This window comes from Dipodomys merriami, unplaced genomic scaffold, assembly GCF_024711535.1.
Source record: "Dipodomys merriami isolate MVZ:Mamm:240054 unplaced genomic scaffold, mDipMer1.0.p SCAF_3, whole genome shotgun sequence".
NCBI lineage: Eukaryota > Metazoa > Chordata > Mammalia > Rodentia > Heteromyidae > Dipodomys > Dipodomys merriami.
This window is the reverse complement of record NW_027204492.1, coordinates 67713201-67740266: the sequence shown is the minus strand read 5'-3', so window position 1 is coordinate 67740266 and position 27066 is coordinate 67713201. Positions and strand designations below refer to the sequence as shown.

The 27066-nt window shown below is 39.2% G+C and overlaps 1 protein-coding gene and 1 non-coding gene across 2 annotated transcripts; both read left to right on the top strand.

The window, feature by feature from the left end:
• The first annotated feature begins 489 nt into the window (after positions 1–489).
• On the top strand, positions 490–26699 carry Vsig4 (V-set and immunoglobulin domain containing 4). Its single transcript, XM_070040224.1, has 8 exons — positions 490–642; positions 8047–8403; positions 9622–9903; positions 20148–20210; positions 20699–20791; positions 23587–23691; positions 25616–25637; positions 25991–26699. Exons 1-8 carry the CDS (start codon positions 588–590, stop codon positions 26226–26228), a joined length of 1215 nt encoding a protein of 404 aa, XP_069896325.1. The 5' UTR covers positions 490–587; the 3' UTR covers positions 26229–26699.
• On the top strand, positions 24556–24662 carry LOC138840620 (U6 spliceosomal RNA). Its single transcript, XR_011376171.1, has one exon. It is a non-coding gene; the product is annotated as a U6 spliceosomal RNA (small nuclear RNA).
• Positions 26700–27066: the final 367 nt, after the last annotated feature.

Genomic DNA, 27066 nt, shown 5'->3' with positions numbered 1-27066 from the left:
TTATGTGCAGAAAGTCCTTTCGCACACTAAGCTCTTGTACTCACAAGCTCACAGATGCCCCCACTCCCAACACTTCCATTTCCAATAGACTCAAGCAGGCAAGGGTTAAATATGTAAATTTGGAAAAATTGCATATACCAACAAAGTGGATTTCTTCTCCCCTGGGTCCACCAGAAAGGAAAATACCCCCATACTGGAGTAAACATGTTCATCCCAAAGGTTGTCGCCAAACCTCTGAGTATTGCGGAGGGGGCCCCAAATAAACACAGTCTGGAAAATCAAAAGGCAGAGAGCTCCATTAGCTCCAGGGAAAGTGAAGTCAATACCCTAGTGGGGGTAAGGAGGTTAATTGCTTCACTCATCCTCAAATCTCTAACCCCAGGCAGTTAGGGAGAAAAGGGAGCACTCCACCCCACATGACTGTACTGAAATAGGGAAGGAAAGGGAATGCATGCAATGGGACTAAAGTTCAAGTGAGTGATATAGAGAAGGGAAGTGAGCAAGCACAGACACGGGCAACCACCAGGAGCTCAAGTCTCCTTGGCAGCAGGAGGCTAAAAGAAAGGACAGAAGTGACTCTGGCTGTGATGGGGATCTTACTGGGCATGCTGCTACTGGGGCACCTGACTGTGGTTACCTATGGTAAGGAAGCAAGTTAGGGCCAGCTGGCTATGACTGGCAGCTGGTCCAGGCAAAAATATTGGGGACTGGTGTTGATGGAATGCTTACTGAGAAAAAAAATCTATTTGTGCTAGGCAGGCGAATGTCTTTGTTAATGTGATTGCCTTGGTGAGTTTTGGGCAGAAGAGAGGGAGTGGGTTAAAGCTGATGACCAATCTGGGAGGCAAGCTTTATAAAAAGTGACAAGAAATTTCCTTCTTGGAAAATTTCTAATGTATGTCAGGGACAGCAAATGCCACCCAATGCCCATCCCCTATTTGAAGTTCTACCATCTGACAAAATGTATCTCTGTGTTTCCAAGCTTTGTTTTCTGTTAAGATATTTGTGTGTGTGTGTGTGTGTGTGTGTGTGTGTGTGCATGCGTGCGTGCGTGCGTGTGTGTGTGTGTGTGTGTGTGTGTGTGTGTACTGGTCCTGGGATTTGAACTCAGGGCTTGGGCACTGTCCCTGAGCTTTTTTGTTCAAGTCTACTAGTATTCTACCACTTGAACAACAGCTTCACTTTCTAATTGGTTTTGTTGTTTTCTTTTGTGTTGGTTTTTTTTTTTTGGTTCTCATTTTTGGTGGTTAATTGTATATAAGAGTATTCCAGATTTTCTTGCCCAGGCTGGCTTTGAATTACAATCCTCAGCTCTCAGCCTCCTGAGTAGCTAGGATTATAGACATGAGCTACTTGTGCCAGGCTTTGCTAAGATATATAGTCTACAAAGAACACATGTGGCCTAATAGTAGATGAGACCTTACAAAAATGCCTTATAATATAGACATATTTTCAGTTTATATGGTAGTTTATTACCTTCCCAGACTGTCTAGTATTTCCAGATGGTACTTATAGTACTTAAAGTAAATCCACATCCCTGTGGCTTGTATCTGAAGACTCCAGCTCTTCTTCTTCTTCTCCTCCTCCTCCTCCTCCTCCTCCTCCTCCTCCTCCTCCTCCCCCCCTCTACTCCTTCTCCTCCTCTTTCTTCTTGTCTTCCTCCCCCTCCTCCTCCTTCTCCTCCTCCCCCTCCTCCTCTCCTTCTCCTCCTCTTCCTGCTTCTTCTCCTCCTTCTCCTTCTCCTTTCTTCTTTCTTTTGTTCTTTCTTTTTCTTCTCTTCTTTCTTGAACTTGAATTCCAGGCCTGAGTGCTTTTCCTAAATTTTTTCATTCAAGGCCAGTGCTCTATCATTTGAATCACAGCCCCATTTCTGGTGGGTTTTTTCCCCATTTAACTGGAAGTGTCAAGGACTTTTCTGCCCTAACTGACTTTCAATATATGATCCTCAGATCTCAGCATTTTTGAAGTAGTTAAGATTATAGGCATGAGCCACTGTGCCTAACACGCTCTGCTTATTGTAGTCAACGAAGCATATATCTGCTCCCTTTCTCTGTAACAGCCCTTCAAATGTTTGAAGCAAGAAAGCTATGACCTCTTGACCTCTTAATTCCTCTCTTCTCCAAGATAAACATCCCTAACTCCTTCAATTAGTCTCTATAGTACTTCATCTCTTACCCCATCCTGGGCTACTTCACTGTAGATATGCCCTGTTTCTCCAGGCTGTTTGTGGGAGCCTAATGCTAGATTTTTGTCCCAATAGAGGCTAGACTCTCTTATAGTAGTCTTATTTCTGTGGGTCTTCCTCCCTGTTCATTAACATCCCTAAGAAGTAGATGCCTCTTCAGCACACTAAGCCTGAGTAATAGTATAGGGAAACTCAAGATTGGGTAAGGGGACTCTTGCAGATCCTCTACTTGTTTTTCATATTCCTATACAGAGAGTCTAGATGGGTTTTAGTTTGATGGCACTTTAGGATAAGAAATCTAGTTTCCATAGATGACTCAGACTAGTTTACCCTTATCTGGCTCTGTGACACATCAACTGCTAGAACTTTGAGTTTGAAAGAATTCAGTGTATATTCTATCAAATTAACAAGAGTGAGGGAAAGTATATATAGGAGATGGATGGGTAAGAATGTTGAAAGGGGTGATATTGATCAAGATGAACTGTATTCATAAAATGCTTTGTTAAATGACATCTCTTTGGTACAACTACTTAAAGATAAAAAATAAAAATAAAAAGACCCTGAATAAAGTCAACTGAGAGGAAAAAGAATTTGACCCTTGGGTTACAGCACTAGTGGAAAACTTAAGGTGCCTGAAAAATCAACTTATTTCTACAATATTTTTATTATCTAGCAGGTTCTTTTTTTCTTGGCACTGAGGTTTGAACTCAGAGCCTGGAGCTTTGTTCTGCCTTTTTAAATCAGTTGTGGGGCTTGAATTCAGGATCTAAGCACTGTCCCTGAGCCTCTTTTTGCTCAAGACTGGTGCTTTAACACTTGAGCCACAGTACCACTTGAGCCACAGTACCACTTCCAGTCTTCTGGCAGTTAATTGGAGATAAGACTCTCACAGACTTTCCTGCTCGTTCTGGCTTCCAACCATGATCCTCAGATCTCAGTCCCCTGCATAGCTAGCATTAAAGGTGTAAGCTACCAGCACCCAGCTTTTTTTCTGCGTTTTTGTTGAAGAGTGGCACTCTGCCACTTAAGCTACACCCCCACTTCTGGATTTGTGTTGGAGATAAATGTCTCCTGGACTTGTGTACCAGGCTTTGATTCAAACTAAAGTCTCAGTCTCTTGGGCAGCTAGGATTATAGGTGTAAGCCACCAACATCTGGCTCTAGCTGGCTTTATAGTATACCACCTCACAATCTTCTCCCTGCCTGTCTGGGATTTCTTAAGGTAGGACTAGGCTTTGGAAGAACATTATATGAATGTTAACTTTAAATCCTATGTATGGATGTGTTTATGCAGGACAGGAAGAGAGGTGGGGTATAGAGAAAAAGACAAGAGAGAAAGAGATCATATCAGTATTCCTGTGTGTCTCAATCTTACATTCAGTGATCTCCTCTAGCCCTGAAAAGAGGTCTTGTATTTGTGTATAAAGTCTTACTCTATAGACCTGAGGCTTAATCTACACTGAATGGCCAATAGTGCCTTCACCCTCCCTGGAGCTCAGTGTCCCTATCTCATCTGTCATTGAAATTAGCTTGGCTGGCCTCAAAGATATCACCAGCTACAATGCATTGTGAGAATATGACTTCACTGAAAAAGACTCTGGGAGCTGGGCACTGGTGGCTCACACCTGTAATCCTAGCTTCTCAGGAGGCTGAGATCTGAGGATCACGGTTCAAAGCCAGCCCAGGCAGGAAAGTCCGTGAGACTCTAATCTCCAATAAACCATCAGAAAAAGCAGAAGTAGCACTGTGGCTCAAGTAGTAGAGTGCTAGCCTTGAACTGAAGAGCTGAGGGACAGCACCCAGGTCCATAGTTCAAGCCCCATAACCAACAAAAAAAAAAGGCTTTTGGGTTCAGAATCAGCTGTGCAAGTCTCTTCCTGTGTGCTAAAACACATATGTAAATAATAATAATAATAATAATAATAATAATAATAATAATAATAATAATAATAATTCCTCACATCTACATTTTATAAACATTTTAAACATTTTACAAACATTTTAAGCATTTTCTAAACTTTATTGAAGCTAGTTCTCTATCCAAGAGATAACTGAGGATAAGCCAGTCATGGGGACTGGGAGCACAGGATGTGGGAAATCTCACTCTTTCTGTGAGGATGAAGAAGAAAGCTGCAGAAAGGGACTCAGAATGGGTCCTAGAAAGAGCTTTTCTCTTCTTTTCTTCAGGATCATTGAGTAGGCAGGCCTCAGACTTTTGCTTTTCTAAGTCCATGTCCTAGTTATTGTCCCCTCTTTCTCAAGCCAAACCCTCCTTCAACAAAGTGTTCAGCCCTGTTTTTTTTTCCTGACTATGATTTAAAGGAAACCCAGCTTTTACTGGAAGGGGGAAAATAACAGTTGGCAGATGGGGGCATTTTTTTCCAAGTAGTAAGAAGGACAATATCTAGCTGCAGGATAATATCCCTGCAGCCACGTCACGTAAGTATATATATATATATATATATATATATATATATATATATATATATATATACATAACTATTGCTGATTTCTATTGTACTTCATGGTTTATTAACAGATAAATAAAAGAGAATAACATGTGAAAATCTTGTTTTAAGCCTCCAGAGCCCAACTGTCTGTGAGACTTTAGGTAAGCCCCTATCTCTCTCTCTCTTTCTCTTTCTCTCTCTTTCTCCCCCCCCCCCGTCTTTCTCTGTCCTACTCTCCATGTCTCCCACTCTGTCTCTCTCCAGCTTGTCCTTGTCTATGTGTACTCATGAGAAAACACTAAGTGGTTTGTAAAAGCCTTCCCAGTTATTCCATTTCAGAAATCTCCAAATTCCAACCTGCTTTGTCTCTCAACCCATGTTGTACCAAGTAGTTTGTTATTTAGTGTTTTTGAGGCATCTATAATGGGCAGAGCACTTCCCCAAGAAGTGGAGCTTTCTTTCCCACTCTTCCAAGAAAATCAGATGTATTGCTTTATTTGACCAACATTTTACAGTGGCTGCCAGGTCCTCCCTATAACTGAATGCTGTGTCCTCTCTGGCTGCCCTATCATCTATCAATGCCCATAGGTTAAGAGAGTCTATCAGCCTGGTGGAGGTGGCTATTATTATTACTTTAGTAACTTCTCCTATGGGTCTCTATTAGAACTAACATTGATCAAATCAAACTAAAATCTGTTTAATTGGGAGAAGACATATTAAAGCCTTCTATAGGACAGAAAGTATTAATACTAATACAAGTTTTACTTGAGTGATAAGACAAGACTGACATTTATTCAGTCCCGTTCTGTTAAGTGCTTTCATTTAATTTTAATAAGAACCCTTCATGGAATATTTACTATTTCTTTACTTTCATTGATAGTGGCCAAATTTAAAGTTTATATATATATACATATATCTATTTCATAATTTGTCCAAGGCCATACAGAAAGAATTAGGATAGGGTAGACTTTGGATCATGATGGTTATGTTCTACTATCTTATGCAGCCTTTGACTACTACCTTTTTTATCTCACTAGGTTTTCTTACCAGGTATTTTCCTAAATTCTATGGGCACAAAAGAGGTAGTTAGAAGATATAAGTCAATGTTAATGTGCTTTCACTTTGGAGGTCAGGGAACACAAAGAATAGTGCAATGTTTTCCTCTGTGTGTTCCATTTACTTTTTGTATGCTACTAATGAAGCAAGAGAAAAAATAAGAAGATTAAATGATGGGTAGGAAGTAGAATCAATGAGAGTGGAAGAAAATGTAAACAGAATAAAATCATGCCTTTCTGAAAAGTCTGGTTACCAATGTCTCCATTCAAAGGTAGAAGAGTCAAGTCAGACTTCTAGAAATGAACTTCAAAATTGTGAAATTGGGACTGTGTGGCCATGTTCCTAATTCTCTGTGAGAATTTCCAGCAAATTCCCTGAAAGAAATGCAATCCTGGCCTTGGAGCTACCCTAAGTTCAGAGGGCAGACATGCATACACATAGACAAAGCAGCTCCAGATGTCATCACAGCAGAATGCTTCTCTGGTGCCCAGAAGGAAAATGTGAGAATGTTTTTCAGTGGACATAAGGGAGATTGAGGAGGGTCAGAAGAAGATCAGTGGGAAAGAGTCCATTAAACCAGAAGGTTCAGATGGTTTTTTGAGGCCTAAGGAGTCTATGTTTATGCTTGCATGTGGCCCAAAATATGTATAGACATATGTGTCCATGTGTCTATGATGATTATCAACTGTATCTGCATGCATATATAAGCATGAACTGCTACCAATACTGCAGTGAAAACTACCACCCGGTGAAAGGTTACCATTAGCTAGAATATGGAATTATTTAACCTGTGTCTATTACAGTTATTTGCACTGGACCATTTCAGGTTGGACGGGACTTTGGGAAGATATGTTTTCTAAGAGCCAAACAGAGCTCAGAAATTCCCCAGATGGCTTAACCTATACATAGAAAACTTCAGTTATAAAGTTCATTTTGTGAGGACAAACTAAAATCTTCCCCTCCTTGTTTCCCATTCCTGGGTCTGAATTCTGCTGCCTGCCAAGTCTGAAACTCTACAGAGAATATGGGGTGGATTTAGCAACATGAAGTGGTGTTTATTTATTCTTTCCTCCTCAAGGCCTTTATCATGTCTAAAAAATGCTGTTCATATTCCAAGAGTCTCTGGTGAGAACCCAAGCCAAAGGCTTAACTTCAGTATCCTCATTGAGAAAAGCCTTAGTGCTTAACAACATATTTTAGGAGCAAGAAAGCATATCCTCACCAGAAGATGTCATCTTCTATCTGCTAAACTAAAACTTGGGGATCCTGGGATAAATACAAAGAAAATAGCTTAAGGTTGAAACCACCTTTCCTAGGGGCAATATAAAGACATGGTCTGGGTACAATTCCCCACTCCTGGTTCCACTGAATAGAACAAAATCCTCAAAGTATGAGCTTACCAATACAGAATTATGATAGCAGACACTAGCTATTCTGATGTTCCCATCTTTTTCCTTAGATTTCCCTCCCAAGGAGGGAAAATTCATTTTCTACCGAGGAGAAATGTCCCTTTTCTTGAACCACCATCACTAGCATAGCCAACTCCAAGGTAATTACTCAGACCCTTTTCTTCTCCAAACCAAGCATGGACAAAATCTTTTCCTCCTCAGGATTGAATTTTCCAATGTATCTTTGATGAGCACTAACAGAAACCAAAAGGGAAATAAACAGAAAAAAGAAATCAGAACAAAAAATTCAGGCTAACAAAGTGCAGGTTTCTAGCTAAAGATTTTGTTGGACAAGAATTTACAATCAGGCCCTTTTCTCACCCTTCAGAATTGTCTGTTGCCTGCTTCATCCTCCCTTCCTGAAAAGAGTTAGATCTGGGACCCTAATCATTGAGCTCTTCTGCTAAGAGAGCAAGAGGGGAAATGGCACAGAGCCTTTTCTAAGCAACCCTTGAAACCCCAGATCTCTAGGCTCATATTTACACAAAGTGAAATAGTCCAGACCCAACTGTTCATTTTGCTCCTACATCTCTTTTGGAAATTGTTAAGAGAATTTTTTTCATAGAAGTGTAGAATGTCAATAGTTGGTAGAATTTCTACCACATGATCAATGAAGCACATTGGTCATTTAGGGTGGGACTTTCTCCAGGTCACCTCCTAGCATGGCAGTGATGTAAAAAGGACCTGAGACTTGTAGAGGTAACCAGTGTAAAGGAATTGCCTTCTGAGTACTGGTTTTGATTGGTGTGAACACTGGTATAGAACAAAAGAGCACAAGGCATATGAAAGTATGATAGAAGAAAAGTTGAAAAGTGCTTCTCAGATAAAACTTGAGGCCTGTCTCTGCTACCCTAGTTTCTAGATGAGCATGCCATCTATGTTTTCATTCTTTGTTTCTTCTCTTTAGGTCACCCTATCCTGGAAGCACCAGAGAGGGTGACTGGGCCCTGGAAAGGGGATGTGACTATTCCCTGCACCTATGGTCCTCTAGAAGGCTACACTCAAGTCTTGGTGAAGTGGCTGGTACAACGGCACTTAGATACAGTCACCATCTTCCTAAGAGACTCCACTGGTGACCATATCCAGCAGGCAAAATACCGAGGCCGCCTGCATATTCGCCATGGGATTCCAGGGGATGTGTCCCTCCAACTGGATACTGTCGAGATGGATGATCGAAGCCACTACATGTGTGAAGTAACCTGGCAGACCCCTGATGGCAATAAGGTGGTGAGAGATAAGATCATTGAGCTTCAAGTCCAGAAACGTAAGTCACTGTGCAAGTAGAAAGGTGCTTAGAGGCAAAGACTCAATAGAGTACTGTCCTAGAAACTTCTGACAAAATGAGAGAGATCGATGGGCCTGTATATAAACTTTCATCAGTTCTATGTGCTAATCACAGGGAGTGGACAGATAGAGGATCTTTGAAGTCCTACTCCCATACTAAAACTTAAGTGTTGGACTAGGTTTGTAGCTTTCAACCCTCTATGTCTTCCAGTGTCTCAGAAATCTTGGCATTTGTTTTCCTTATACACTGGGCGTTAAAATTCATAAAAATGAGTATACCTCATCAGGAGGTATTGGAGAGTAGATAGATTCTGATAGAAAAGCTCTGGAGAAGCTACCTTAAGAACTATACAAAGATCTGTACCTGGTAATCCAAGAATGCAAATAGCTAGGCATTGGTTGTTCAATCCTATAATCCTAACTACTCAGGAGGCTGAAATCTGAGGATCATGGTTTGAAGTCAATTTGGGGAAAAAAGTTAGTAAGACTTTATCTCCAATTAAACAACAAAAAGCCAGAAGTGGAGCTGTGTCTCAAGTTGTAGAAAGCTAGTCTTGAGTGAAAAAGCCTGGTGAAAGTGCAAGACCCTGGTTCAAGCCCTAATACCAGCACATACACTGCCCCCCCACACACACACACCAGGGTTTAGATAATTCAAAAAACAATTTGCTGATAGTCCAACTCTGTAGTTTTCAACATACAAAGGTTTCATTTGCCTTATGGGCACTGTTACTTGACTAAAATATATTATTTTGAGCACAAATAATATGTGTATTTATATTAGTATTTTAGTGCCTAGGTTCTTTTTATATTCTTATTGATGTGTAAAATTATATAATATTGCTTCCAATTTATCAATAATTTCTCTCTTTTTGATTATATAGTGACTCTAAAATATTAAAATGTGTTGTAAACATTAAGGGTCTTTCTCACCTGTAAAAAAAACAATTTGAGCCTAAAACAACCATTATTTTCTTAAGGCAGTTGATTTTTAACTCCAGATAATCAGTCACCTGATCCTCCAAAGAAAACCCTTTTCATTTCCATTGCAATTTCCCTTCTGCCATTCCAATTTATGAGCTCCTTTAGTTCCAGTGGCAGATATACACAAATCTTTATGCCCAGTGGAGATGACTTGGCCTTGTATCCCCATGTTTGAATGATTTCCCAGATGTCTTCTTTGTCTTTCCTTTTACAGTCTCTGTCTCCAAGCCCACAGTGACAACTGGAAGTGGTTATGGCTTCACAGTGCCCCAAGGAATGAGGATCAGCCTTCAATGCCAGGCCCAAGGTTCTCCCCCAATCACTTATTCTTGGTACAAGGAGGAGACTAATAACCAGGAACCCGTCAAAGTAGCAAGTTTGGGAACCTTGCTCTTCAAGCCTGCAATGGTGGCTGACTCGGGATCTTATTTTTGTACTGCCAAGGGCAGAGTTGGTTCTGAGCAGCGCAGTGACATTGTAAAGTTTGTGGTTAAAGGTAAGGACCTCTCTATCTTAGTATCTGCACAAAACTACCTGGAAGTAGTCATACCTCAGAATAGATAGAACCCTTGTGGCAGAGAAAGGAGGGGGGGATTGGATCCTGAATAGGCAATGATTATACACACACAACACAAACACAATTCGAAACTGGAAATAGCAGGGTCAGAGATAATCCCTGTCTCTAAAGACGGCAAAAGGCAAAGTGACATTTAGTAGGTATCTCATATTTGTCAGATACAAAAGTTCAATACCTTGACATACATTATCTTGTGTAATTTTGCTAATATCTAATGAGATGTCTATAATTACATCATTTTACAGAATAGGAAATTGAGTCAAAAGGAGGAAATCAGAGTGAGAGCAAGAAAGTGCAAGAGTGGCTATTTTTATAGCACTGTCTCAAGAGTATCACAAAGTATGCCTTGAAGACTGCAGGCTAGCATTAAATGAAAGGTTCAGAAGTGATATAACCATTGTATTTTCTTGTCTGCCAAGAGATCTTCTTAAATGAGACAAGGTTGGTTAACAATAAGCAAAATCTTACTGCAATGGTCTAGGAACTAACCTACAGAAAAGCAAAAGTATTCTATTGTCCCTTAGGAAGTTCGTACTTTGGGGTTTCTGGACATGTTCTCTGTGCTTAACCAGACTATTGTATTTCGTGCCCTTTCTACTATGGCTGAATGTTTCTCATGGTTGAAAGCTGTTTCTATTTTTAAACTAATTCTTTCATTTGTTGGCTTTGTTAATTTGGGTTTGTCTTAATTTATGAAATAAGCCTAGATCTCTGCCTATTTTCTTTTAATCTCTCCTTCTTAAGGCAAAATCAAAGGTTGAAGTCATCATGAAGATGAGAGTACAGTTAATCAAGGCCTTTTATTTATGAACACTCAGTGTTCAAGCACTGCCCCATACTGTCACATTAGGAAATTGAGGCTCAGAGAACTTACTCTCAATTTTCCACCCTGCTTTGTTGTCTGAACCAAGTCTCTTGGCTTCCCCTGGCCTGTATTTCTCTCCATTCCAATCTAGTCCTTAAGTTTTACTACCTATTTATATTTTGTAGGGAGCTCTCAAACCTTCACCGCTCTACTTTACCTCTGCAATAGTTCTGTTCTGCAATAGTCCTGTACGCCGTGCCTTTGCTCATAGATAGCTGAGCTCTGCTGACCAAACAAAATACAAATATGCACTTTAACTGATTTAGGGTTTATTCTCTGCCACATGCACCCTCTGTCCCCATGCTGCTCATTTACTCATTTTTGTCTCATTCCTTATATCAGTAGCTCAGAGAATTTCCACTTCGTTTCAGACAGCCAGTCCTACTTCAAGAAGATGAGGGGAAAGATCCAGACCCCCTTCAGATGTGATTTCTTTCCACTACCCTCTGTTTTGTCTTGGTATTTCCTTACTTGTTTCCTCTGGACTAAGAATAAGATATGCTTTTCTGTTTTTCTCCTCTTAACAGCAAACCCTCCTCTAGAATTCTGTGTGTGTGCATGCTCTCTGTCTCTGTCTCTGTCTATCTGTCTGTCTGTCTGTCTGTCTGTCTCTGTCTGTCTGTCTCTGTCTCTGTCTGTCTTTGTCTCTGTCTCTGTCTCTGTCTCTGTCTCTGTCTCTGTCTCTGTCTCTGTCTCTCTCTTCCCATGAGCACATGTGCATGCGCACACATGTACCAGTAGTGGGACTTGAACTCCAGGTCTTATGCTCTCACTTAGCTTTTATTCACTCAAGGCTGTTATTCTATGTCAGAGAGAGAGTGAGAGAGAGAGACAGAGACAGACAGAGACAGAGACAGAGAGACAGAGATGGATACTTAGTATTTATGTATCCAAACCTAATATGTATATATAAATAACATATATTTGTTATTTAAAACTCTTTCTCTCTACCTGTCACTACATCTCACACCCTTATGAAGAAGGTATCTTCCATCAGCTGTGCCTCTCAATTTACCACAAACTTTGCAAACTGAAATTATCATTGACCTCAAAAAAACCAAGGCCCCAGGTTTTTCCAGTGTTCTTTAAAACACTTATCAAGAACACCCCTTTCCCTTGGGTCTCCTACAATATGTAAGACAGGTCCTTTTTAGAACATGTTGATTGCTTTTCTTTCATTCACCCTTTAATTATAAGTGTTCTCAAAGGCTTCAAATGTCTTCTTCTCTTCATGTATCTGTAATATCAGAGGATTGTTATTGACTTCTGGACTTCAAGTATCACACTATATGAATGGGTCTCAAACCATAATCTTATCCTTAATTTAGTTTGGTATTTTTGTGTCAATACTGGAATTTGGACTTGGAGCATTTTTGCTCAAAGATACCACTCTACCATTTGAGCCACAGCTCCAACTCCAGATTGTTTTGTGCTGGATTGGAGATAAGAGTGTCATAGAATTTTCTGTCCAGGCTGGCTTTGAACCTTGATCCTCAGATCTCAATCTCCTGAATAGCTAGCATGAGCCACCAGTGCCCAGCTTACCCTTAATTTTTCCCCTTAGTACTATATCCAGTGTCTAATTGCCTTTTGGACAGCTTCATTTCTATTATCTCATCTTTGTTGAATCGTACCTTTGTTCACTAATTTCCCAAACAATTAGGGAATGTCATTAAGTATTCCTAATTTACTTCTTACAGTCAAATAATCTTAATAATCACTAAATTCAACTATTGAATTATATTTTGTTTGTTGGTTGGTTGTTTTAGTGCTAGGGCTTAAACTCAGGGCCTGGGCACTGTCCCTTTAGTTTTTTTTTTTTTTGTTTTTGTTTTATTTTGTTTTTGCTCAAGGCTAACACTGTACCACTTGAGCCACATAATCAAAATCTGGCTGGCTGGCTTTTTCTCTTTTCTTTCTTTCCTTCCTTCCTTTCTCACTCCCTTCTTTGCTTCCTTCCTTCCTTCCTTCTTTCCTTCCTTCCTTTTCTTTTCTCCTTCCTTCTTTCCTTCCTTCCTTTTCTTTCCTTCCTTCCTTCCTCACTCCCTTCTTTGCTTCCTTTCTTTCTTTCTTCCTTCCTTCCTTCCTTCTTCCTTCCTTCCTTCCTTCCTTCCTTCCTTCCTTCCTTCTTCCTTTTGTTCTTTCCTTCTTCCTTCCTTTCTTTTTCCCCTCCCTCCCTTCCTCTTGCTTTCCTAGTACTAGAATTTGAAGTCAGGGCCTCGTGGTTGCTGGTTTACTTGCTCAGTTGGTACCCTATTACTTCAACCACTTCAGTCTGGCTTTTTGCTATTTATTTTGGAGATGGAGTATCTCAGAGTTTTCTACCCAAGCTAGTTGCAAATGGCAATCCCCCACATCTCAGTGTCCTGAGTAACTTTGATCATAGGTATGGGTCACTGGCACCTGGCTCTATCAGCTTACTTTCTGACAAATTTCCTAATTCCATCTATGCCCATGAGGCCCTTCCCTTTGTTCTTCTGCTGCTATTTTTGTTTCCTCTCAAAACTTCATCCTCTTCATCCTGATGCTTGTGATGTTTTAGAGGCTTCTTGACACCTTTGTAGCTTAATATGGCACCTGTTGTTCTTCCCCAGACCCTGATCCATGAAAAAGATCACTTCTTAAGTCACTCCTTTTCCCCATAGCCAAATAGTCTCATGGTGTGTGTGTGTGTGTGTGTGTGTTGTGTGTGTGTGTGTGTGTGTGTGTGTGTGTGTGTGTGTGTGTGTGTGTGTGTGTGTACCAACACAAGGCACTATCCTTGACCTTTTTTTTTTTACTATTCAAGGCTGGTACTATACCATCTGAGCTACTACTCCACTTCCAGCTTTGTACTGCTTAATTGGAGATAAGAATCTCATGCAATTTTCTGCCCAGACTGGCTTTGAGCCAGGATCCTCATATTTCAGCCTCCTCAATAGCCAAGTGATCTCAAAGTCTTTTAGTCTTGAAATTTTAGGCTTCTAAATGGTCTTCCCCAGCTTATGCTTCTTCAAGATATCAACTTATTGATATCTGGTACTGGATTTCTGTTTTATGTGACTAGACTGTAAAATCTAAGCATTCTGCCTTTCTATTCATAGTTGATCTCCAGAGTCCAACAAAAGCTAGTCTCAGAACTGTGTTCCAAATTCAATTGAGAAACTTTCACTCACTTCTTCAGAAACCTTCAGTTGCTTTCCATGGCCTCTTCCATCCAAAGAACAAAACCCAAACCCTTTAGTCTGCCCCCAGCCTTGTCTTCTCATATATTTCCCCACATCCAGAACAGCATGCTGTCCCCTCTACTTGCAATGTTATTCCACGTTCTCAGAGAACAGAAATTCTACTGATCTTTCACTAATGATTTTCATATGTAAGAAAGTGTGAACCCTGAATTCAAACCACAGAAAATAAAATCATAAAAAATAAAAGTGAGTCAGAATGTGACTTTCTGCCTATTATTTTTCACTTAGCACAGTCTTTTCAAAGCTCACTAATGCTGAAGCATGTATCAATACTTCATTCGTTTTAGTACCTGAAAATGTAACATTACATGCATATATACCTAGCTATCCATTCTTGTAATTAGCATTTGGATTGTCTCTACATTGTGGCCTTTATGAATCAACAATTGCAATGAAGAATTGTGAAAAAAAATTGTTCTACAGACATTTTTTCATTTCCTTTAGGTACATGACTAAGAATGCAATGGCAAAGTCACATAGTAACTTTTTGAGAAGGTGACAAAGGCTTCAAGTGACAGTACAATTTCCCCTTCCCACAAGTAGTATTGGAGGATAGGAAGCCTGCAGATTCTCCACATCCTCACTAACATTTATTTTATGTTTCCTTTTGGTTTTCTTAGCATACATTAGTTATACAGGGCAGATTTCATTGTGACATTTCCCTATAGGCTTATACTTTATTCCAGTCAATCTCACACCCAATTTCACTACCCCTGGCTCATTTATCCCCTGTCTATAACAATTTCAACAGATTTCATTGTTCTGTTTTTATGATTACAATCTTTTTCAATTGTAGTCACCTTTTTTAGTTAAGTTTTTAATTTTAAAAATTTTTCCAGGTACTGATGGCCCATGTCTCGAATCCTAGTCAGGAGGATGAGATCTAAAGACTAACACTTGAAGCTAGCCTGGAAATCTTATCTCCAATTAACCAACAAAATTCCAGAAGTGAAGTTGTGGCTCAAGTGGTAGAACATCCTCATGAGAGTAAAAACCAAGCTTGATTTCAAGCCCTAGTACTTCCAAAAAAATTTAATTGCTGACCTCCTACTAGGTGTGAAGTGGAATTTCACTGTGGATATGATTTACATGTCCCTAGTGATCGTGTTGTTCATCATCTGTTTAGGTACTTATTGATCATTTATATGCCTTTTAAAAATGTATATATAGTACACATTAATGAAATTCAGTGTAATATTTCCACATGGGCATATAGAACGCACTAATCAAATTTGATTTCATTTTGTGCACTAACCTATACCCTCCCCAACATCCATTCATCTCTACTTTGCATTCATATCCACCATTTTTCTGTGGGTCTTGGAGCTTGAACTTAGGGCCTGGGTGCTGTCCCTGAGCTTTTTCACTCAAGGCTAGCACTCTATCACTTTGAGCCACAGTTCCATTTTTGTCTTTCTGACGGTTAATTGGAGAAAAAAAAAAAAGTCCCGGAAGTGGCGCTGTAGCTCAAGTGGTAGAGCGCTCGCCTTGAGCTGAAGAGCTGAGGGACAACGCCCAGGCCCAGAGTTCAAGCCCCACGACCGACCAAAAAAAAAAAAAAAGTCCCATGCACTTTCCTGCCCCACCAGGCTTCAAAACATGATCCACCTTTTATGCCTTCTATATACAAGAGTAAACATATATGGTACTTGTCTCTGTTGGCTTATTTCACTTAAAACAACGGCTTGCAGTTTCATTAGTTTTACCTCCAAAAACAGGATTTCTTCTTTGTTATGACTGACATTATTCTGTGTGTATATAAATCTCATTTTCATTATCCATTAATCTGATGATATATACCTACACTGTTTACGTATCTTTGCTTCTTCAAATACTGCCAGAGTAAATACACTATGCTGAGTTCATTTCCTGTAGATGTATACCTAGAGGTGGGATAGCAGGATCGTAGGATAGATTTTTCTATACTGTTCATAAGGGTCATATAAATATGTGCTCTCACCAATAGAGGATAATATTTTCTTTTTTCCCACACTCATACTAGCATTTCTTTTTTAGTGTGAGTCCTAGAGCTTGAACTCAGGGCCTAGATGCTATCCCTGAGCTTCTTTGCTCAAGGCTAGCACTCTACTACTTGAGCCACAGCTCCACTTCTGGCTGTTTACTGGTTGTTAACTGGAGATAGGAGTCTCATGGACTTTTCTGCCTCAGCTGGCTTTGAACCATGATCCTCAGATCTCAGATTCCATGAGTGGGCCACCAAAACCCAGCAGCAATTGTTAGGTTTTACAATAGTAATTCTTAACTGTAGTGAAATGGTATTTCATTGTATTTTTACTCATATTTTCACATCTAATGATATTTAACCATTTATGTTTTCTTTTGAGAAATGTCATTTTCCATTTTTCTAAATGAGATTGCTTGGTTTTATTTTAAGATTTTTTTATTTTAAAATTTTTAAACCTCTGTAAGTTGTCTTTCAACTCTGTGTAGGAACTTTTGAATTTGATATAATCTCAATTGTTTATTTTGCCTTTGTTTCCTGTGCTTTGAGGTCATATACTAAAAAATCATTTTCTATACAAATATCTTGAAGTGTTTCCCTATGTTTGCTTCTAGTTTTTTCACGTCCTCTATTTAAGTCTTTGATTCATTTTCATTTTTTTTGTACAGGATGAGAAATAGGGGTCCGATTTCAATCTTAGAAGCATTAAATTTTCCCCAGAAACATTTGTTGAAGAGGCTCTCCTTTCTCTAATACTTTTGACACTTTTGTCAAGAATCCATCATGTGAATTTATTTCTAGGACCTTTATTTTGTTCCATTTGATTGTTTGCCTATTTTTAATATAATTTTATTGTTATTATTAACATGTTGTACAGAGGGGTTAGCATATCATAAGTCAGGTAATGAGTACATTTCTTTTTGGACAATGTCATCCCTTACTTTGTTTTCCCCAGTTTCCCCTGCCATCCCTGCCATGAAATTGCTTATGTTTGATTATTCTGATACGTGTACCATGCTGTTTTGGAAACTGTGCCTATATGGTATATCATTAGTTTAGGTTTTGTACTGGCTCCAACCTTTTTTCAGAACTGCCCATCCAAATTCTTTAGTCATTTTTTTATCAGTCATAGGGTTTGAACTCAAAGCCTGGGCACTGTCCCTGAACGTCTTTGCTCAGGGATAGCACTGTACTAGTTTAAGCCACAGCACCATTCCCAATTTTCTGGTGGTTAGTCGAAGATAAGAGTTTCATGGATTTTCCTGCCCAGACTGGCTTAAAACTGAGACCCTTGGATCTCAGCCTCCTGAGTATCTAGGATTACAGGTATGAGCACCAGTGACTGATTAGCCATTTTTGGGGGGGGAAGGGGTCCGGTTGTAGGGCCTGAACTCTGGGCCTGGGCACTGTCCCTCAGCTCTTCAGCTCAAGGCTAGTGCTCTACCACTTGAGCCACAGTACCACTTCCGGCTTTTTTCTGTTTGCTTATGTGGTGCTGAGGAACTGAACCCAGGGCCTCATGCATGCAAGGCAAGCGCTCTACCACTGAGCCACCTTCCCAGCCCCTGACTAGCCATTTTTAAATTGAGTTATTTGACCTTGTGTAGTTGAATCATGAGTTATTTATATTTTTAGAATACAAGAGCCTTAAGAGTTATTTATATTTTTAGAATACAAGAGCCTTATCAAATACAAGATTTGCAAATCCTATTCTATATGCTAACTTTGTTTCTTTTTCTTTTGTAATGTCTTTTTGTACCTTGTTAGACACAAAAGACTTTATTTTTCTTTTTTTATCTAGCTAGCTAGCTATCTTACTCATATCTGGATTAGAACTCAGGGTATCACAGTAGCTTATTTTCTTGCTCATAGATGGTGTTCTACCACTTGAGCCATGCCTCCAGCACAACTCTTTGGTCATTATTGGTAATAAAGTCCTGCAGGTCCTTGGTATTTTGTTCAATTTTTTCACTCATATTTCTTTGTTTGCTTACTAGATAAGTTCAATGATCATACCTTCAAGTTAACTGGTGCTTTGTTCTAACTACTCAAATCTGCTGTAGTGGATTTTTCTCCCTTTTGAGTTTTTCTTTCAGTTATTGTGCTTTTCAACTTTTGTATTTCTATTTGATTACTTTTTTATTTTTTATTTTATTTGATTACTTTTAATAGTATCAGTCTCCTCCTAGCATTCTGTATCTAGTTTGGACCATTGTCATTTGTTTATTTATTTTCCTTTCATTTTAACATACCTAAACTGTTTTGTCTAAATTTTCCATGATTCCTCATAGACAATTTCAGCATGGACAATTGCTATTGTTCCTGACTTATGTTATATACTTTCCATTTTCTTTGCAAGTGTCATGTTTTAGAATAATGCAATGTGGTGACTTTGATTCTCTTCCCCCCTAGGACTTGTTCACACAGATTGCTACAATAATTTTGACTTTCCTGAGAGAATATAGGCTTAGGTAGTCCTTTTCATGGATGAGCAATGAAGTGTCTACTTACGATATATTCTTAATGATTAGATGGAGATATTCTTAAAGTATTCCTGGAGTAATAAATCTTCCAGTCTTTACCAGAGAAGTATGTTGCCTGTTAGGGTATGTCTTCAACATTTTCCTAGATAGTTTACATTGTGCCATAATGATCACCTACTGCTAATATAGAGACTCAAAGATAACCACAGATAGGAACTTAGGGCCTTCTCATGTCCTTCCTGAACAGGCACAGCACTTATGCATGCAGGTAGCTTTCTAGATTCCCAGAATGCATGCAAATTTCTCACAGTCCCTATGCACATCTTTTTTTTTATTATTTTATTTTATTTTATTTGAGAACATACTGTACAGAGGGGCTACAATTGCATGGGCAGGATAATGCATACATTTCTTACCAAGCATTGCAGCCTCCTCCTTTGTTTACCCTTCACCTCCCTTCCCAGCCTCCCCCTTTCCCCCACCCAATTATACCCCCCTCCCCCCCCCACCGACATTGTAAAGCTGGTTTTGACATGACATTTTGTACTTCTCATTGTTGCCACAGGTCCACCTGAATCCTTAAACGACTTGTTTGTCCCCATCTCCTCCACATGTTATACTGACATCAAATAAAGTGAAAGCGGGGGTTACACTGTGGGGGGGGGACATACAAAGCAACAAAGAAATAATCTTATAAATGTGTTAGAAACACATGCATGAAAGAAACGAAAACATTAAAATACATATTTAAGGGTTCATTTTCCTAACATCACATTATCTGACCTTTTCCTATGCACATCTTAAATCCCAGTTTTTCCTTTTAGGTTTTGGTTAGTCTCTTGCTTCCATAGACTTTTATTCATTGTCTAAAGCATTTCTGTGACAAACATTCTCCCAATCTAATGAGGCTAATAATCTTGAGTAACAACTAAAACAAGCCTTTGGAATCAAATCTCTCAGAGAAACACCAGACACCTCAAATACTCATAGCTGTTTTGGAATGAAGTCTATTCTGCTCATCCAACACCTAAAATGACATTTTCTTTTCTGACTACCTCTGAGCTGGGAAGAGTTAATAATGGATATAAATTTAAATGCCACACTTGCTATTCTTACTAAAGCTGGAATGTTTTACTTCCATAAATCTTCCCTGAGTTGCTACAAACCTTTAGATACTTTCTAAAATTTGGGCAAAAGTTGATTATGTCAAAATTTTCCAGTTACTTTATTGTTTTTGTGGAGGAGTGAATTTTTGGAAATCATTACTCAACCACTTTGACTGATGTCACACATTGCCACTTTCTCTGTGAGACTTCCAAAGACTTCCCTCTCAAGAGAATAAATCACTAAATTTCAGTTAAACTATACTTTCTCATCCACGTTTACATACCCTGTGAACTTTAGCCACAGATTCCTTGAATATCTATGAGCCTTGACTTAACAACCCTGCCCTAGACTTGTGTGTGAGGGGTGAACAAGCAATGGAACTTGACAGTATAAGGGAAGTGTGGAGAAGTCTAATTGTGGACTTGACTGGCCTTTACATACTTCCTAATTTTCCTAGAGCATTCAGCTGTTCACCCAGGGATACCAGGGCCCTTGACTGAGCTCCCTTTTCTTTGCAGACTCTTCAAATCTACCCGAGACCAAGACTGAGACATCTACAACCACGCAATCCTCCATGGAAGGTGAGTTTTACTATGGTTCTGTGGGAGTATTAGAGGTATAAAATGGCATCATAGGAACCCAGACAAGAATTTCAATGCTATTCCCCAAGGCATAAAAGGTCATTGGATTGCTCAGAGAGAGCATAATAATAAAAGAATGAGAACAAGAGAAAAACAGCAAGGAATAAAGGATAGTTAAGAAGTAGATTAGTGATTATATACTCTTCTTTGTGATAATTGTAGCCCCAAAGAACACTGTGACTTAGCTTTTGCTCCTAGTCTAGTGATTGGGTATATTGTTTCTCCTTTATGCACATTCTTCTCACTGACCATCTCTAACAATTAGAAAGTAAGATGCTCCACATTATAGCATAATGATCAGTGATATAGAGAGGTACTCTTAGCTTAGCACATATTCCCAGAGAAGATTCCCAACTTTGTTGCCATCCAACATCTCACAGATCCTTGCTGGAAGAACAGCTTCTAACTCCAACCCTCTGTCACCATAGCAACAACCTGGGAAGTGGCCACTGAAGTGACCCCATCCTTGGACAGGACCACTGAAGTGGATAGATACTTTGGGGAGACCGTTGCTGAACTAGGTAAGTCTAATATCAAGATTTCTAATCTTCCTTTTAAAATCTGAGTCTTGTGACAATGACTCCCCACTGTTCTGTGTATTGTATGACTCTTAACCATCAAGTGCCCTAGGGTAGAGATGGTGTCGAAATGGAGAGGAAGAGGGATGAATAAGGTTACAGTGCTGTTAAAGGATTTCGTAAATATATTCTTAACATAGTCTCTGTTGTTATACTAACATAGTTCCTAAGCACTGTGAATAAGAATAGAAATAAGGACATAACTTCAGCTAATTGTTATAGGAAAAAGGACATTGGAACAGATAAGGATAATAACAGTACCTTATTACATAAACATAGGGGTTTTCTCAGCAGCTTGCAACTAACTTTTTGTATTCCTATAAAATCTCAAGAATTTCCAAGTCAGAGTGTCAGGAATTAAGACCTTGAATGGTAGTAAACTGGTATGTACTGACGTGACTGCATTGATTATTAAAATAATGAATTACTTTTATACCAGTTGATAATTTCCTGCTTCTCTTAAGCTTTGAGTTCTCCATTATCACCTGGGCTACCATAGCCCATCTGCCTGAACTCTGTAGACTACCTCATGGTCTCATAATAAAAGTATCAATTCTCAATACTGTAGTGTCCCTGTAGGGACCTCTAAGAGTTCAAGTGTACATCCATCAAGTTCCTATTTGAATTAGTTGATATGAAACACTTAGAGGATTATCATTCTTTGGGTCATTCGATGTCTTTGTATCATTGAAGATACTTCTTAATGTCCTTTGTATCTGTCTCATTCTGATTGCACAGCTTCTTAGCTATCTCTGAGCAGTTCTCAAACCACTTCCTGTGCAACCTTTGCCTTGTCACTTTTTGCTTGAAGGCTTCTATAGTTTCATGTTTTTCTCAAGGAAATAGCCACTGGGAGAATAGAAGTTAGAATGTACCTCTAGGAAAATAAGTTTGGGAAAATTAAAAGATAACCTTGGAAAGAGTATAAATTCTTAAATGTTAGATATGTGTCCTATTTCTTTTTTATTGTGAAAATATTGTACAGAGGGGTTACAATTACATGGACAAGGTAATGAGTTCATTTTTTATTAAGCATTGTTGCCTCCTCCTTTGTTTCCCCTTCCCATCCCTTCCTCCTTCCGCCCCCAATATGTGTCCTATTTCTTCTATCAGATGTTTTAGGATTTGACTCCTGTCAATGGAAAATCTTGTTTTATCTGCTCTCTCAGTTCCAGCTAGAAGTTCAGAGAACCACAAATAGCCAATTTTTTGGAACCGAAAATCATGAAATCTATTTTTTAATAAAAAGTTGCAGCATTAAATCTAAAGGACACTGGAATTTTTTTGCTTTACCATTCTCTATCCTCTGATATAAGTTCTTAGATTGAGAGTATTATAGCTAGAATTGCATTAGATATAATCCATATGTTTCATGAAATTTATGAGGAAACTAAAACCCAGTGATAGTCATTGATTTGACTACTTACTGTATTAATTTTTCTATGACTATTATAAAAACATTGCAAGTCAGGTTTGATAGTTATTACTAAGTTATTATCAACTTTTCAGTAGGACTACCATCCTTCTAGATGCTCTGGCAAAAAAACAAAAACACTCTTCTTATCTTTTCCAATTTCTACATGCTACCTACATTCCTTTTCTCATAGCTCCTCTCTTCCATTTTTAAAACTAACAATGTAAGAATACTCAAATCTTCTACTCTAACCTTCTCTTCTATCTATTCCCTCCATGTTTAAATGATCCTTATTAGTACATTGAACTCATTCAGATAATTGAAGATAATCTCCCTATCTCAACATGAGCTAATTATTAACTTTAATTTCTTTTTGTAATACAAACTGACACACAGGTTCTAGGAATTTGGATGGAAATATCTTTAAAAGATACTCTATTATTCTATTATAGTTATACAAAAAATAACCAGTCCAGAACTGGAAACTCAAGACAGTGGATTCTTTCAGCCAAATGTATATTATTTAATATGTTTTGAGAAATCAGCAAGTTGAAATTTAGTCAATGAGCATTTTAATAGAAAGATTCTTCAACGAGGTTGCATTTCAATAAAGCTGAGAAGTGAAGGAACCACGAAAATCTCCTGTCCCCCCCCTCAAAAAAAAAACATGGAGATCTGGTGCAAATTCCAAGAATCACCAAACTGTGGATCCAAAAGACCTTATTAAGGTTTTCAATCTCCGGCCTTTCTTAAGACTCTCATTTTGTTTGTTGCTGTGAATAGCTAAAGAAAAGATTAGAAAATGTAAATGGAAAATAAAAAAATCTGGGCAAATGTGAGCTGATCTTTAGTTTCTGGTGCTGATTTGTTGTTTGATTGTTTGTTTGGTACTGGAGTTGGAATTCAGGGACTCTTGTTTGCCAGGCATGAGCACCACTACTCAGTTATGCCTTCTCTGGCTTTATCTTTTTTTGTGTTTCAATTTTTTATGTTTTTTACTGTAAAAATACTGTACAGAGGGGTTACAGTTACACGAGAAAGGTAATGAGTGCATTTTCTATGGAGCATTGTTACCTCCTCCTTTGTTTTTCCCCTACTATCCCTTTCCTCCCCATCTCCCCAACTCCTCCCCCCCCAAGTTGTAAAGTTCGTTTTCAACATAGTGTCTTGTACATCTCATTGCTACAATGGGTCAACTTGTATCCTTATTTAAGCATTTTGTTATTTCCCTTCCCCTTCCCAAATTAGAAAAATGTACATACAAGATGCAGGACACCAGAATCAAATTTTAACCCATATGATTTAGTCTTGCTTTGCCTCCTAGGAAGGGGTCTACCTATGTTTTCCATCATCCTCATCATATTCTTGTGCTGCATGGTTGTTTTCACTATGGCTTATATCTTACTCTGCCGGAAGACATCCCAACAAGGTGAGTGAGGACGATGGCTGGTTGGCTTTTGATCATATTCTTTCTGGTGGCTTATTTGCCTACTCTCTGTATGAAGCACTGTGTAAGGTACATCAGTAAGTTCAAAGCCAAGTTTCAAAGCTCAGGCAGGCAGAAATTCTTGCCAAAAAATTAGAGAAGTGGGGGCTTGGAATATAGCTTAGTGGTAGAATGCTTGCCTATCATGCATGAAGCCCTAGGCTCAACTCCTTAGTACCACATTAACAGAAAAGGCCAGAAGTGGCGCTGTGGCTCAAGTGGTAGAGTACTAGCCTTGAGCAAAATAATCTTAGGGACAGTGCCCAGGCTCTGATTTCAAGCCCCAGCACTGGCAGGAAAAAAAACAATTGAAGAAGTTGATGGAAAAATCCTTGGTGACCAGTTAAGTACAGCCATTCTTGTAATTAAATGCCTTAAAAGGATATACGACACATTCCTTTTAAGTTGCTTAACATTTAAAAAGAGGGTTCAAGGTTAAACCATGGAGTTGATAAATAACAGGGTAAAGCAGTAAATATTATGGACTCATCTAGGAGTGGTGGTACATACCTGTAATCCTAGCATTCTGAAGGCTGATTCAGGAGGATTGAGAGTCTCAGGACAGCTTGGGCTATGATGTAAAAAACTACTATCTCAAACACAACAAAAACCCCACAAAATCAAAACCTGAAGGAGCCAAGCAATATTAAAGGGAGCCCAAGGAGAAGAGAATTAGACTAGACCATTAAAAGATCTTTCAGGATAGAAAATTGGTACCAAGCCATAAAAGATGAAAACAATTTATGATGGGCCAGCATTCAAAGATAGGGTAACTAGACAAACAAAAGTATAAAAATATAAAAGGTAGTGCTGGCTTCGGCAGCACATATACTAAAATTGGAACAATACAGAGAAGATTAGCATGGCCCCTGCACAAGGATGGCACGCGAATTCGTGAAGTGTTCTGTATTTTTCAGTGTACACTGCAAAAAAATTATAAAAGGTAATTGAGTAGCAAGTAATCAATTAAAATACATAGATGATCAATAGGCAAATACAGAAGAAAATAAAGCTCATTTGCCTTTTTAGATTAACATTCTTATTGGCAGGTATTATTGTCAAAGGGACTTCATAGTGATATTTCTATATATGTATATAATTTACTTTTATCTATCACCCCCTCTATTACTCTACAAAAATTCATTTCTAATTATGGAAGACTTTTAATGACAGCCAGAAGAATTTAGACTTTCTTTAGTAGACCTTGCAAAGGCACTAAAAGTCACCCCACATTTTAGTAGGGGTGATGAAACTACTGTCAGTCTTGTGGCTTCCCTTGTTTACTTATTTTGTGACTAATATACACATTTCTGAGTTGCTCCTTTGAAGGATTATAAACACTTAGAGAAAAGTACCAAGCAATATCCATCTTTGAGCCTAAGCTTGGGACACTTCTCCTACACAGACACGAGGGGGCAATGATGATCTATTTCAGAACCTTCCTTGGCTCAGGGGTAGAAGTGAATGTACTTGGGGGTGGCATGGGCCAAGGTCCTTGACATTAGATGAATCCAGCCCTTTCTTCCTGGATATTGGCCTGACAGTCAAGTTTCCTACAGGGATTCTCTGAGGATCATGGGTGAGATTCCTGGGTGGAAAGCAGGTCCAGTTCCAATGTTCTCTGCTCACCCACACCAATCAAAACCTCCAATCCAATAACTTGAGTCATTGATGACAAAGAGGATCCTCTTCATTTCTCTGATAAATATGCCGTGTTCCAACTTATTGCATAAGTATTGTAAAAATCCAAGTATCTCCCAGTATTGGAAAGCTAAAACATTCAGCATCACTCTCTGTACCCTTTTGACTGGTATCCAGGGTTCATTGCCCATAGAAATTTCTGACTTGAATCCTTCTTCTTTTCTAGAGCACATCTATGAAGTGACCAGGTAAGATAATCTCTCTCCTTTCCCATGTTATGATCCTTTTCCTTACCTCAATTCTCTTGATCATTGGTAGGAAACATGAAAAAACTGGGGAGGAGGGGTAAGCATAGAGCATGGAACTAAAGTAGTCCTAAAAATCCAAAGACCCTCAGGGTCAGTACAGCTTTCTACTCTCTCTGAGATTCCTGAGGTTCTATCCTGGCTCAGTGAGCACAATAGATTATTTAGAGGTACCAGCCCTCTGCTCCCCAAATATCTGCCAACAAAGTTAGTTGGTAAGGACTTACTTAAGCAGAAGTGTGGGAAAACACAGTCTAAGGCTCAAATCTCTTCTCATGATGGGCTCTGTGTCATAGGATGCATCCCAGGGAGGCCAGTGACCCTGAGGAAACCATGAGAGTGTCCGTCTACACAAGTGGCTGCTCCAGCAACGAGCCATATTCCCAAGCTCTGAGTAATGAGTATTCTGATGATCCCTGCCTGGGCCATGAGTGCCAGATCATTGCCCAGATCAACGGTGACTATGCCCGCCTACTGCACACAGTACCACCAGATTATGAAGTACTGGCCACTCAAGGCAAGAACGTCTGCTAAAAATGTCCCACAAGGTCAAGATCTGCTGGCATAATTGCCCTGTTCAGGTCTTTCCTTCTGTATATAGCCTCTCTGCTACCTCTTTTCCTGGATCATTCAGTGTCTATCCTGCTGATGCTGTAGTCCTTGAATGGGACTGGCTCTGCCTATGAAATTTTGGTATGCACTGCAAGCAAGCCAACTGGACTCTTCTTGTGTCACTTCCTGATGTATTACTGCTCCTTTCCAAACACCAGAGAATGGCCCATGGGACTAGAGCTTGGTCAGAATGCCTCCAGTGCTATCAGAAGACCAGAGAAGGTTCAGTTCTACCAGCTCAAAGGAGCAACATCATTTCCCATTTTCCAGGGCCTGGCAACTTTTAAGTAATGTCATGTCGTCACAGGCTGGGGTTCAGATTTGCTGCCACATAATGAGTCTTTTGCTCTGGTATTCTTTTGGTGCTCAATAAATATCTAATCATGATGGCAACCTCAGTTGTTAGTCTTTTCTCAGGGTTTGGTAGCACCTACCAAGAGTGCTGAAAATAGGACTAGTTAAGATTGATGAGATTCCTGCAGGTATGGATCGCACCTTTGGGGCATTTTTTTGTTTTGTCTTGTTTTGTTTTTTTTCTCCTTCCCAAACCCTATGACACCCGTAATTCATACCACCCAATAAATATTTGCTTAAATGTTTATTAGCTTCCATTCCCTTCCCTATTATCCTGTCATCTCCATCTGGATGGCTTCCCAAGACAATTTGTAGTCTGACAAAGAAGGATCCCTCCTACCCATATTCAGGGACTCAGATGTAGAGAAGAGATTCCTCCATTTTGACAATATGTATGTATGCACCA

What these genes read in the sequence shown, in the direction of transcription:
- Vsig4 (XM_070040224.1), top strand. Translation starts at nt 588, where the DNA reads ATGGGGATCTTACTGGGCATGCTGCTACTGGGGCACCTGACTGTGGTT. An exon ending in GGAGACCGTTGCTGAACTAG is followed by an intron (nt 20,792 to 23,586) that starts GTAAGTCTAATA and finishes TTTGCCTCCTAG; the next exon opens with GAAGGGGTCTACCTATGTTT. An exon ending in CCGGAAGACATCCCAACAAG is followed by an intron (nt 23,692 to 25,615) that starts GTGAGTGAGGAC and finishes CTTCTTTTCTAG; the next exon opens with AGCACATCTATGAAGTGACC.